At 39.6% G+C, this 13,704-nt stretch overlaps 3 protein-coding genes across 6 annotated transcripts; all 3 read left to right on the top strand.

Annotated features, from left to right (window-relative positions):
- The first annotated feature begins 846 nt into the window (after positions 1-846).
- On the top strand, positions 847-3,720 carry LOC140764625 (chaperone protein dnaJ 49). Of its 3 annotated transcripts, none has more exons than XM_073103283.1 (3): positions 847-935; positions 1,163-2,373; positions 3,292-3,720. In XM_073103283.1, the coding sequence occupies exon 2, from the start codon at positions 1,293-1,295 to the stop codon at positions 2,358-2,360; it is 1,068 nt and encodes a 355-aa protein (XP_072959384.1). In that variant the 5' UTR covers positions 847-935; positions 1,163-1,292; the 3' UTR covers positions 2,361-2,373; positions 3,292-3,720. The 3 variants fall into 3 exon arrangements, with proteins under 3 accessions (XP_072959384.1, XP_072959385.1, XP_072959386.1); XM_073103284.1 differs by having other exon boundaries at positions 3,276-3,720; XM_073103285.1 differs by lacking the exon at positions 3,292-3,720 and adding an exon at positions 2,482-3,262.
- Positions 3,721-4,007: 287 nt separating this feature from the next.
- On the top strand, positions 4,008-7,237 carry LOC140764626 (uncharacterized). 2 transcript variants are annotated; one of them, XM_073103287.1, is made up of 2 exons: positions 4,008-5,150; positions 6,751-7,237. In XM_073103287.1, exons 1-2 carry the CDS (start codon positions 4,463-4,465, stop codon positions 6,831-6,833), a joined length of 771 nt encoding a protein of 256 aa, XP_072959388.1. In that variant the 5' UTR covers positions 4,008-4,462; the 3' UTR covers positions 6,834-7,237. The 2 variants fall into 2 exon arrangements, with proteins under 2 accessions (XP_072959388.1, XP_072959387.1); XM_073103286.1 differs by having other exon boundaries at positions 6,745-7,237.
- Positions 7,238-10,382: 3,145 nt separating this feature from the next.
- Positions 10,383-13,437, top strand: LOC140764610 (UDP-glucuronic acid decarboxylase 2-like). The gene is made up of 6 exons (XM_073103259.1): positions 10,383-11,175; positions 11,370-11,516; positions 11,837-11,916; positions 12,004-12,087; positions 12,220-12,294; positions 12,782-13,437. The coding sequence occupies exons 1-6, from the start codon at positions 10,557-10,559 to the stop codon at positions 13,097-13,099; spliced, it is 1,323 nt and encodes a 440-aa protein (XP_072959360.1). The 5' UTR covers positions 10,383-10,556; the 3' UTR covers positions 13,100-13,437.
- The last annotated feature ends 267 nt before the right edge of the window (positions 13,438-13,704 follow it).

Genomic DNA, 13,704 nt, shown 5'->3' with positions numbered 1-13,704 from the left:
TTTAATTATCGATAAGTTGGCTAGAGAATCATATCTTTCTCTATATGTTAGTTAAATACTTAAAAGCTCTTATATATTCTATTAACCATTCATTTTCACTCAAAAATCACAAACTCAATTTTATTTATATATTTTTTTGACACTTTGATACTTCCAAGTATTTAATAATTTTATCATTTTATTTTGTTTCAATTATAATCTTTCATCCTCTGTTATCAAATGATCTTATTCTTAACTCTTTTTTCTTTTTATATTTTTATTAAATATAAAATGGTTCATAGAGCATAAATGCCATAAATAAATGAAGTAATAATTGCAAAAAAAAAAAAAAACTTAACAAATGATTAACGAAAAAGCAGGCAGGCATGTTGTTTCATAATGAAACTAAGCCTCAATGGATTTTGTTATGTTATAAAAAAGCTAATGAAAAGAGTATCTTAAGCCTAACATATACTATCAAGTTCGAATTGAATTAAACTCAGTTCAAGCTTATTATGAATAGCTTGGCAAAAAAAATTAAAGCCGAAATAGACTATACTTAATAAAATCGTTTAAACGGTACCAGAAATGTTTTATGTTAATTGCACTAAAAATAATTTCTAAAATTTTTAGTAATTAGATTTTATTTTTTATGTGTATTATTTATATAAATTCTACTTATCAGTTTAGAAAATGGAGTCTATTTTAGTTTTTAAGAGCTCAATATTATCAAAACTTTATTCTTTTTTTCCCGATATTTTTCTCTCTAAAAAAAATCCAATAATCTACGAAATATCAGTACCGACTAAACGATCGGACGGCGGTGGTCTCGTCGACTTGTTCCATCTACCGTCCGATTATAAGATAGTACGTCAAAACCGAGAAAAGTCCTTGTGTTGGTCGTGCCTCCTTCCATGAACTCCATCTCTCCCTCGTAGCGATCTCCTCCATCTCGGGTTAGTGTTCGATCCTCCAATGCGTTCTTTGTTAATTCTTTACGTTTCTCTCTTTGATCGCATCCGAATATCGTGCAATTATTATACTTTTGTTCAAATTTTGTCTACGCATTTTATATGGATATGTCACTAGCCCTAATATTCGTAGATCATCTATTGGAATACCTGGATTTCCTGATTTTAGCATCTCTGATGTGTAATTATTTTACTCGGATTCATCCATCCAGCCCTGATTCAGATAGATAATTTGGAATTTGGAATCTTTGCCGAGAGGATCTATTGATTTCATCCAAGAATTCGGCCATCGGAGGGGTTCTCTATGTTGGGATTTTAGGATACTTAGATGGGTGACTAGTCATGGAGGGTAACAAGGATGAGGCTGCAAGATGTGTTAAAATAGCTGAATCGGCTTTGGCATCCGGAGATAAACGAAGGGCATTAAAATTCATCAAAATCGCACAACGATTGGACCCTAATCTTCCAATTGATGACATTTTAACTGCATCTGAGAATCTTGACAGCTCTAATTTCATTTCCAGCCAAGATGACATAGAAGTAGATCGAGTTTACAGGGAGACTAAATCCTCAAAAGAGTCAGGGGCTTCAAATGGGGATCCGAGTTACACTGAGGAGCATGTTAGACTGATTCGGGAGATTAAGAAGAACAAGGATTATTATGCGATTCTTGGGGTTGAGAAGAGTTGCTCTGTCGAGGAAATTCGAAAGGCCTACAGGAAATTGTCGCTTAAGGTGCATCCGGATAAGAACAAAGCTCCTGGAGCAGAGGAAGCATTTAAGTCTGTCTGCAAGGCTTTCAAATGCTTGAGCGATGAGCAATCGAGGCGGTATTATGATCAAGTTGGTATTGCTGAAGATTATGACTTCAACCAGCAACATGTTAATGTGATGAGAAGAAGGAGAAGGGCTACTAGAAATGACTTTTTCGATGATGACTTTGACGCTGATGATATATTCAGGTCCTTCTTCTTCGGCTCCCAAGGTGATGTTTTTCGTGCACAAGTTCACAGGGCAAGAGGAATGGGTGGGCATCAAAGGGAGCATAATTTGCAGGGTGATGTAGGGTATGGCTTCATAAAGTTACTGCAGATAGTGCCGATCTTGCTTTTCTTCCTATTTGCTTTCCTTCCTTTATGGGAGCCTGAATATTCCCTTCAGAAGACTTATACATATCAGATTCCAAAGGTCACAGAGAAACATGGAGTGGAGTACTTTGTCAAGAAAGAAGATTTTGATCAGCAGTTTCCACAAGGAAGTTCCTCTAGAAATAATCTTGAACATAATGTTTTGAGTGATTATAAGAGCATACTTGGTCGATACTGCCATATGGAATTGCAAAGGCGCCACTGGGCCAAAAATTATCCTACACCTCATTGTGATAAGCTGAGGAGTCTTGCTGTCGCATGATACTTTTTTTAAGGTGATTTCTGTTCCATTTCCTTGTGTTTTATATCTTCTTTTTCTAACCATTTTATGGACTCGGCACATTCCTCTAGTTATAATATTGTACATGTTTTGGCACATGTAGGTATGCAAATATGCATAGATCATGCTCAATGCAATATATTCCACATGGCACATTCTTGGTTTGTCTTCTATGTATGGGCAATGGGAGATTTGATGATTGAATGATTTTGTTGTGTGCTTGTTTGTGTGGATTTACATCATAGTTTCATAATAGCATGGTTGGTGTGCCTAGCTGGTACAGGATTACATGCTGGTTCCTTTAAGTGTGATGGTCTAAAAGTCTAAGACATAAAGGCATTAGTAAGCTATACTTTGTTTTTTTTAAAATGTCTTATTACCTCTATGGCATATAACACTAGCATTCTGTTAGCAAGAGTAGAAAAACTCTGTTAGTCTATGCCTCTATCGTTGTGAACTATTAAAACGTAGATATAGTAATTTAAATGTTTGACCATGTAATTATTATAAGTTTGGGTTAGTTATAAACCGAACACCAATTTATAAATAATTTATCTCTAGTATTGATGTGGAGCAAAAGGATTTATGGTTATGAAAGTGAAGCCAGATCTGAATTGCACAAGATTTTATGTATTGTTTTAAAGGAGAGGTAAGGAGAAGAAAGATCCCAAGAAATAGATAGTTGAAGATACACCACATATAGAATGATGATACAGCTACGCATAGGTTTCAAGATTGATTATTTTTCTTCATCCATTTTTATAGTGTTATCTGGCTTTTGTTTGATCACTTTGGCTGTTACTTTGCAACATTAAGTTCTTATATGTTTTATGTGCTTCAGAATCTTTTTTATTTATCAGTTTCAGTTTCAGGGTTCAATGTCTGACTAGTTATTAGATCGACACCTTTTCAGGTAGAAGTTCTCAGTCATGAAATGGTGAGAGATTCTATTTTAATTTCTCACTGAGTTAGTTGAAATTCAAGCTTTGGGAAGTTCTGCGTTATGTAATTTCTACATTCCCCAGATGCATAGTTTGATGACTGCAGTATCAAACCTGGATTATGCAAGATTAGATGAGACCCGGTTTCAATTTCTCCAATGATCCTATGAGTAGTTTGGACCTCATAAATACTGATCGACTGTGGTTAACAGTCACAACGATGAGGAGTTTTTTCTGCACAAGATATTTTGCACAGGAAAACTTAGACAGAGAAATCTTAGTGCTAAATGATGTTTTGAACATTCCATATGGATCTCTTAGTTGAAGCTCTTCTCCTGAAAATTCCAGCTTGTTGGAAATGTTATTCCTCCTTTCAAGTTCAGTTGGAAAATTTCCTCTTATTTTCCTGTTCCTATCAGTGCAGCTAGAAATTCTAGTGCACACTTGGTATGGTTGAGTTGGTTTCAATTTGTTGAACATAATTTTCACACTACAGGGCAAATGATGAACTTTTGCATGCATTTCTCAGCACAAGCTCAGCTTGGTTTCCTCCGTGACGAGGATATTATTGTTGTTATCGATAGGACGAATTTGTAATTAACTTATTAAGGACCTATCATGGATTGCCCAGCTTGTCAGGAGTCCATAGGTAAAATAAAAGGAGCTAGCCCATTAAACCTCTTAACAACAAGACTCCAGTGGGTGTAAATTATACTCAAATAAAGTTCTAATCGAAAAATTCGCTAAATATTTGTCCTAACGTCTACGGAAAAATTAAACAGGGCCTACTTTGTTAAAAATCCAAAGAGAGGTACCAAGATATCCAGTCCAATCCAGCTTATTGCATGGGACTGTTCAGTGAAGTTATCTGTATCTGAGACCCGGTGTTATCGGTCCCATTGAGCGAGTCACTTCCCGCGGTCTCTTTTCTCTCGCCTTGGCAATTTCGTGAATTTAGCTGTAAATTTGTGGCGTTTACGTCAACTTCCGTCCCTTTCCCCTCTCTCCTTCTCCCCTTCCCGGCAAGTGCAACCTCTCGGAAGACGCCCTCAATTTCCTCCCCTCCCCCCGCAAGGAATCCTAATCCGTCCTTTTTTTTTCTTATTCTCCTGCGAGGAGGAGGAGGAGGAAGAGGAAGATGCAATGACGCCCCGAGCCGTCAATTCGCGCCATAGCTTGGTCGAATCCATCGCCCATCAGCTCCACGCATGGAAACCCTTCCAGCTCCAAACCCTAACGCTTGATCCGTCAAAACCATACTCCTTCCACTCCAAGAAGCCCTGCCGATCTGATCGATCCACCGCTCCATGTCCTACTCCCGACGCGATCGATCTGTCCAAGCTTTCCCTACTCGACGACCCCCCGAAGCCTCGGGAAGAGGGATTCCGGTGGTTCGCGCGCAAGCGGCGGCGGTGCGGGTCGAGATCGGTCTCCGGCCGAAGCAGCGATCGGAGCGGGACTCGACGCCGGGGCGGCGCGTCTGCGGCGTACGCCACGTGCTCCGACTTCCCGTTGGCGGCGGGGGGCACGGATTCGAGCGGGGAGATGTTCGCCAACGGGGAGGTGAGTTGGGGATCGGACGTTAGCGAAGCGCGGATCTCAAGGCGGGAGGGAAGGGAGATCGGAGGGCCGGTGTTGGAGAGGGAGGTCTCGGGATTCGGGTCGTTCCAAGGCGGAGGAGCAGGAGGTGCGGGGTTGGATTTGGTGGGGAACGAGTCGGGGTATGGGAGCGAGCCGGGGTATCGAGGGGATGGGGAGCTTGGTTATGATGATGAGTTTGATGAGGAAGACGACGATGGAAGGGTGCTGTTCTGGGGCGAACGCGTTGGAGGTAATGGAGTTTTGATCCTTTCTCTTCCTTTAGTTGTTCTATTCTTTGATGAAATGTGGTAAATTAGATAAACTTTATTGCCAATCTTGTTGCTTTAATATATGTCCTCCTTCATAAGGAATTAGAAGATGTTTCCGTAAGTATTTCTAGTCTTAATTAGCTCTTATAGCTCGCAAAAGGGCAACAACAATATTACATGTGAATAATTTGTTGTCATCGAGCCTTAGATCTTGCAAAGGTCTTTTCTTTGTGTACTCTAGAGGAGTATTTACCTATCTGTAGTCTTGTTTTCTGCATTTCTAAACTTGTTTCTTGTAGTAGTTGTCTGAGGTTGAACTTGTGGTAAAGATGATACAAGGGGTTTACCTCTGGAAACTTTGGTGTATTTTATGAAGTTATGTAGACATATATCAGATGTCCTATTAAGAAAGTAGCTGAAAGGAGAAAAAGGATATGTTCAGATTGTCTGCTGGAGAAGAAAAAACAATGACAAAATGTACATGATTTATATGATGCAAGAATTTGGTGAAGAGGCATCTGATAGTATCTTTTAGTTCTGTAACTTTAGCACCACATTTAAACCTCCTTGAAAAGTTGAAATCCTTATATCACAAACTGCAAAATATTTATAAGGTCAACATTAATAAAAATGGGACTCTTCCACCCACTGAAATGCCTCTTTTTCTCAAATGAAAAGGACAATTTCATGTTAATATATATTCTTCATTTATAAATATCATGAGTCCTCAAACAAGAGTTTTAAGTAGAACGAAAGATGCATCGAAGTCATATACATGCTTTTATTTTTATTTGAGAAAGATACACAACAACTATTATACCTCATACTGACATGTTTAACTTGCATCCATACATTACCTAAAAGTTAATTCAATTACTAAATTCTGTATGAAATTTGTATTTCATCTTATGTCTATAACTATTAGAAACAGAGTAGCATCCATAAGGTCAAAGTCATAGACTATTGTACACTTACTTTTAATGGTTTACAGTATATGTGAACCCTGTGTTGTGTCTGCATCTCTGTCTCTGTTGGCATAATATCTGGAGTTACAACAAATAAGGTAGGATTTGCCTTGTTCCGTGGTCAGTGCTCTGAGTGCCTATGTTAATTGCAGTGTTAGTAAAATTAAGAGACAAGTTATTTGTTGAAGTGGCTAGGCATTCTTTATCCACCTAAAGAAAATCTCTTTACAGCTTGTGAGTGGCTCTGGTAGGTTATTTCAAATGGAGGCAGAATTAAGTCTTCCTTCTATATGCGCTTATGTATCTAGTGGATGGATCAGATGATGCTTGTATAGTTGTGAAGTTATAATGCCAAAAGCTCGCCTGCATTGATTGCACAGAATAAAATGGAAGAATCCGCTAACAAAAATTGGCAATTTTTTGGCTGTTGCTTCTAGTGTCTAACAGGACCTTTCGATATGCTTAATAGCTAAATGTATTTATGTAGTCTGATGTCTTTAATAATTTGTAAATTCTTTGTAACACTTGTCACAGCATAGTGATTTTGTTGCGGTCTGAATGCTTTAGTTGTTTATTTGGAAGTTTTACTTATGCTGTTTTCGGTCGTCAGATACAGATTTGATGGACATTGTTGGTGAGAACAAATTTGCCGAGCAAAAGAGTCATCACAGATGCAGGCGTAAGAAGCATGAGTGGTGAATAATACCTCCATTGAGAGGACAACTAAACATCTCAAGTGACATTTTGAAATCTCAACTTAGGCAACATTCATTTTCGGTGGGAATTGATTCACACGACCAGACAATTGTGAACTGCTTATTTGAAGAAAACGAACACCCGTTCCGGACCATTGTAAATAGGCTGCTACCTGAGCTAGTAAAAAGTTGCTTGCCCTATGATTTAGCTGATCTATGGCTCTTTTTGCTAGTTCATGTATTGTGAATCCAATGAATGGCTGTGTATTTCGCGTCTGTTATGTCCACAAGCCACATTACTGATTGAAGTATAAAAATCCGACTCTATTCATATCAAGACCCAGATGAGACAAATGGGTCCTGTTGTATGAAAATTAGCTGTCTTGTCAAGGTTGTTATGTTTGTTTAGCCACATTGTGTGAATCTTCGACACCACTTCGTTTCGTTGTCGCAATTTCTTCTAGGGTTTTTTTTTTCTTCAATGGCTGCATGTTCATACTCTCTCATCCGAATGGTTAGATCCCTTCCCCTTCTATTTATTTTCCTCTTTTATCTTTTTCTCCACTCCTCTAAAGCTTTCTCTGTCTTTGCCCTCAAGTCTCCTCCCTCACCACTCGGCTGTCCTCTCCCTTATGCCTCTCTGTCCACCTTTTGTCATTGCCACTGTTTGCCGTCGAAGTCCGTCACTGCATCTACCTTGTTGTCCTAATTTTAACTCCTCCTTGACATGGTGGAAGTTATTTCACCCCTGCTTGTTCTTCAATTATATTTATTACTATTAGTTTTTTCTCCTATTTCTATTCTAAAGCTTTGTATTGTTAGCTAGGGATTCTTCTTTAGTCTCTTTTGGAGATCCACAAATTGTGAATTTTCCATGGTTGTACTCTTTTCTGTGTTTATTCATACTCTGGGGTTTAATATGTTGGAACTAAGTACAAGACTTATGTTAAAGGATCTGTCCTTCTATTTTTATGTATCAAGTCGTCTTCAATAAATTAATAAATTATTTAGACTTTTCACTAAAATAAATAAATAAATAAATAAACAAAAAGCAGTCTCTAGCTTCTGTACAAGAATATGGTCGGTTAGTTGCAGCATTCCACCAGATACCACGCAAGCTTTCTCCGGCGGCCCCACTTCAATGAAGCATCTTAAAGCCTATCATTTTGCATCCCAAAGTCTTTCCCCAACCATCACTCCTCTATTGAGAAATAATTGATTCAACGTGCAACATTCATGGTGAAACATCGACGTTGCTTCAATTTTAGACAACTCTTCCTTCACTGCAACTTGGGACAAAGTGGGGCCTGCTCATGTTATGAATCTTGCAGACTAGCTTCAAATCTAATTGGCCCCCATGAACAGGCCCCGATTACCCATGTCTAATCGATTTTAAACACCTGTTTGCTCTTGTTTCAATCGTCATCTTTTCCCCTGCACACAAGGAAAAGCATGTCTTAAGAGAATAATAAACTTTTCACCTTAAATTTTAACATCAAAAAACTAATCCCAAAAACAAATCGTTAGTTGCCATGTAGTATTCTATGGACAATCATGGTGCAGAAAAGTTCTGCACAACATTGCCCATGTCTCTTTCTTGCTTTGAACTGCATCTCTTTTCATTGAAAGGGAAAGATATTCACTCATAGAGAACAGCTTCTTAGCTTGGAGTGAACTCTACAAAGAATAATACCTCTGTAATATATTTGCTGAAATGGGCCAAAAGTGGAGTTATTGGTAGATGGCTTCTAACACAACTAATATCACACTAATAATAACTTTCCTTCAACTTATTCATCATCCTAATCTCTACTATTACCTCATAAACATAAAATAAGATTGTTTGAGGATAGCAACTTTGCACCAAAAGATAGTCTTTAGGTTGTCGGTTAACGAAGAATTAATGGAGCAATTCAAGTGCTCTAAAGATGTCTCATATGAAACTTCACCTACTACATGGAAGATAGTCAAATGTACATATACCATTATGGCAATCATTGGAGTGCCAGTTCATACGCATGAGAGTCTTCTTAAATCACCATCAATTTCTCTCATTCAAGCTGTTCTCAATATTAATCATTCAATATTCACCTCCTTTTTAGCTCATATTCTTCTTCTTCTTGTCTCTGACTTCTAATACAACCAACAAAAGAATCCCAACAAATTTTGTTTATAATTAAGACTTCTAACAGTGAATTAACGACCTTTTCTTTTCACATATTGATTATTAATTTGTATAACAAACAGGAGCACATGCTTAACTCCAGAGAAATGGTAAGCTTTTTCAGGTGCTTATACAAAAACATTGCTGTCATCTTAAAAAAAAATTAAGATTAAAGAACACCAAAGAGCAGATCGACGTTCCATAATCAAACTTATATGATGACTTAACTACTCAAATCAGCACAACATCATATGCTTCCTAGGTGGGTTGACATGTGCAAACTATAGCTATGTTATATAACATTCCTTGGGTATATAATTGGCTTAGATATAAGTACTCTCTTAACGACAAAGGTAACTCCTGTCACTAAGGATTCAAGATTAATTGTAACACATTTTGCATCATATGAACGACTACTACTCACACACTGCCTATCTCCACCTAAACAAGAGCAAAACCATGAAATTATATTATCTCATTTGAATTCACCCACAGTATAGTACGTACCAAGTTTTGGAAAAGAGTTTAGTTTTGGGAATCGTCTGCCTCTAGTCTTAGAGACTGCGACTAACTACCAACTTCTTCTATCAATGATGATGACAACGTAATGCAGGATGAGAACGATTAAATTAATTATCATTCATACCATATTTCGTTTTAAAAACTCAACAAAATAAATTCTACTACATAAAAACTATATATATTTATTTAAATTAATTTAATTATTTCACTTGTGTCGCCTAATTTGACTAGTCAAAACTAAAAGTCTCTGAGCTAAAAAATAGACCGAGTCCTAGCAAACTATATGTCACCATTTATACTCCCATATATAAAGTAACGATAAAACTTAGCACTATAAAGAGTTAGACATTTTGTACCATAAAATAATAATTAGTTGAGGGCATCGTGCATGGTGCATGGTGCATGGTGCGTGGGGGGCATGGGGCATGGGCATATACATGATACGTCTACCAACTTTGTGGGCCCATTGATTCGATAGCCGTTGGATTTAAATCAATAATAGAAAACACGTCATGTTGTTGGATCATCTGGGCCGTACATTTGTGCCTCTGACGACGTCTTAATCGCATCGCGCTAACCGCGAGATTCCGGACGCTAATCCCACTATTAATGCTTCCCTATTAAGAAGAGATCACATACATTAGGAGGGCAAATGCGTCATTTCGGGTGAACCGGGTTGGTCAAAGTGGGGTGCATTTTATATTGAGAGATTACGGTAGAAAAGTCGCCATCACGTCGCTGGAGATCCCCGGGACACACGTGGGCGGCTAAAAGAGGGGTGGTGTAGGTTAGTTAATGTGTTGCGCAGAGGCATTAGAACGTGACCCACGCCCCTGCCTCTTTTACTTATTAATACCCCCTCCTTGCTTTTAGGCAGCTCGCATCAGGTGCGTGTGCCGGGCTCTGATCTCCGGGTGGGAATTTTGTATAAGGCCCTCGCACTTTCTATTTCTTTACAAAAGAGCCCCTGGAAATTTCTCAGTTTAGCCCTCCGCCGCGGCCTTCTCCTCGTTCCGGGCCTCTTCTCCCTCCGATCTCGCGATGGGTTCGGAGCTAATCTACCGAGGGCACGAATCGCAGCCCCAGGAGGCGTCCGGCTACTCCCCGAAGGCCCCCAAGAGGCTCCCCTGGATCTCGCGGCCGGTGAGGTACGTACTCGGAGAGCAACGCCTCGCCTTTGCTCTCTTGGGTATGGTTCTCACTTGGGTCGTCTTCTCCCTGGTCCCTAAAGCTTCTCCGGAGATGGGATCCAAGGTGGGTACCCACCTAATGGTGGGATTAGCCCAGAGCTCGATAGTTGGAGGTGGGTTTCATGGCCACCGAGCCGCGTATGAGGAGAGGGGGGCGAGGGGATTCGTGGGAGGGAAGGTGCCCTTAGGGTTGAAGAGAAAGGGGCTAAGGATCGTTGTCACCGGAGGGGCTGGATTCGTGGGGAGCCATTTGGTGGATAGGCTTATGGCGAGGGGGGATAGCGTTATCGTGGTGGATAACTTCTTCACGGGGAGGAAGGAGAACGTGATGCACCACTTTGGGAATCCAAACTTCGAGCTCATCCGCCACGATGTCGTCGAGCCGATCCTCCTCGAGGTCGATCAGATCTACCACCTTGCTTGCCCGGCTTCCCCCGTCCACTACAAGTTCAATCCCGTCAAGACTATCATATCCTTTTCATCATCAAAATTCGATTTTTAACGAATTCTTGCGCTAAAGATAAAATTTTCAGTCATTGGGTACCTCGAATCTTTCGTAAATTTGTCATCTTTTATGCTGTTATTTTGTTGCTCGGTATAATTTGGCAAGGTGTTTGCTTTTGGATTTGGAGAGACTTAACTCTTGTAGCTTCCTGGAGACACAAGACCAATGTTGTCGGAACTCTCAACATGCTGGGGTTGGCTAAGAGGGTGGGTGCTAGATTTCTCCTCACCAGCACCAGCGAGGTCTACGGTGATCCCCTGCAACATCCCCAGGTCGAAACCTACTGGGGCAATGTTAACCCGATTGGTATTCCTCTCTCTATATTTCTCTCTAGATTTGTATATGCAGATTTGGGTTAGGATTTGAATCTCTGTGACGACGCTCTTTGTTATAGAAATTGGAAGAGAAATATGAATAGTTTTCCAGATTGCTACAAAGATTGGAAAGTGTCCTCATTCTTTCCTTAGGAAAGAAACAAATGAGGTTGTTGGGACTTGGGAACACTTCTAAGGCATCCAACAACTACCACATTTTTTAATTGGATTAGAATCCATCTTTTATTTTTATTTTAAATTTTTCCTTCAGACGATGTCTGGGTAGTTATTGGACACTTCGTGGACCCACAGGTGTTAGGAGTTGCTACGATGAGGGGAAGCGCACGGCCGAGACGTTGACCATGGACTACCATCGTGGCGCCCAAGTTGAGGTCGGTGATTAATCGACTAATTAAAGCCTAATTCCATATGTTTAAGTTAATCTTGTGATTAATCTGGTTATAATGCTTGGGTAATAGGTGAGAATTGCTCGGATCTTTAACACATACGGCCCACGCATGTGCATCGATGATGGCCGAGTCGTCAGCAACTTTGTGGCCCAGGTACAATCCCTCACTTTTTAATTCCTCACCTTTCTTATTAGGACTAATGTGAAAAATTAACTATTGCATTAATAACATAATTAGGAGAGTATATTGATTGCTTTTTTTTTCTTGTTATAATTAATGGCTCAGGCTCTAAGGAAGGAGCCCCTGACAGTTTATGGTGATGGGAAGCAAACCAGGAGCTTCCAATATGTCTCTGATCTGGTGAGTGTCTTTTATATCTATTCATTTTTTTTTAAATGATCTTTTTGTTCTTTTTCTTGATCTTATATGTGGTGTAACCATGTGGGAATAATGTAAGGGAAAAAAAAAGAACAATCTTAAGTGTTCCAACTGTTCTCAGTCTCAGAGAAGGGTCTTTGTTTGCCAACTGACATATGTTAAGTGAATCTTATGTTAGTTCCAGGAAGAGTAGTGCTGTGATTACAAACACGTTTGATAGGAATGGTGCCTTGTCAAAAGTGTTTGTTAGAGTGATTATAAAATGTTTGCAAGTAATGCTTTACATATCATTTGATTCCCCTTGTGGGTAAGGCTTTACTCATCTTTTGAGTTGCTCACAGAGAAATAGCAGAGTTGATATCTTAAATTCCTTAAGTTTTATAATTGTACTGAGTATATGGTAAAATAAGGATTGGATTATAAATTGTTTGGTACTTACTTTCCATTGCTATGATATTTAAAACGATAGGTGGAAGGGTTGATGAGGTTGATGGAAGGAGAGCATGTGGGGCCATTCAACCTGGGGAACCCTGGTGAATTCACCATGCTGGAGCTGGCGAAGGTGGTCCAGGACACAATTGATCCCAATGCCCGGATCGAGTTCCGGCCCAACACCGAGGATGACCCCCACAAGCGCAAGCCTGACATCACCCGGGCCAAGGAGCTCCTGGGCTGGGAGCCGAAGGTCTCGCTCCGCCAGGGTCTTCCTCTCATGGTCTCTGACTTCCGCAAGCGTGTCTTTGGCGACCACTCTGACTCCGGTGCTGCCGGCGCAGGATCCTCTTAATTGAATTAATGGATCCATATTTACACACAAAGAAAGAAGAAGAGAGAAAGAAAAAGAAGCAAAAAAGAGGACCTCTTGGTTTACTTTTTAGTGTTTTGATAAGTGATGACCCAGCTCATTATCTATTTCTATGCCTTAGCTACTACTGCTGCAACTTGAGGAGTAGCTCTATAGCAGTTAGTATCAGATAGTTTGTTGTTGTTATCTTGCTCTTTTGCTTTCCTCCCCCTATTCTTTTATCTTTTTTTCCAACGACTAGTACATTTTTTGTTTAATGGATTGTTAAAATGGGTGGTCATTGTTATCTATGATAGAAATGGATGTTCTATTCTTTCGACTGATGCTATTAGTAGTTACGTACTTTTTGGTATGATGCTTGCTTTGTTCTTTTTAGGATATCTGTGTTATTATGTGGTACTTTGTGTGCCCCCCACAAGACAACCAGGAACTTGAGTGCCTAATCGGGAATTTTGATATTTAAACTGCAACTAAGATAGTTCATTAAACAACCACTGTCTAGATTCACAAACTTTACTAACATTTAGATGCTTGGTGGTTCCACATCATGTACTAGATGTCTTGAAACATCTAATGGTGTGAATATA

This window comes from Typha angustifolia, chromosome 8 (assembly GCF_048772165.1).
Source record: "Typha angustifolia cultivar Huaian chromosome 8, ASM4877216v1, whole genome shotgun sequence".
Classification (NCBI taxonomy): domain Eukaryota; kingdom Viridiplantae; phylum Streptophyta; class Magnoliopsida; order Poales; family Typhaceae; genus Typha; species Typha angustifolia.
This window is presented reverse-complemented; position numbering and strand designations above follow the sequence as displayed.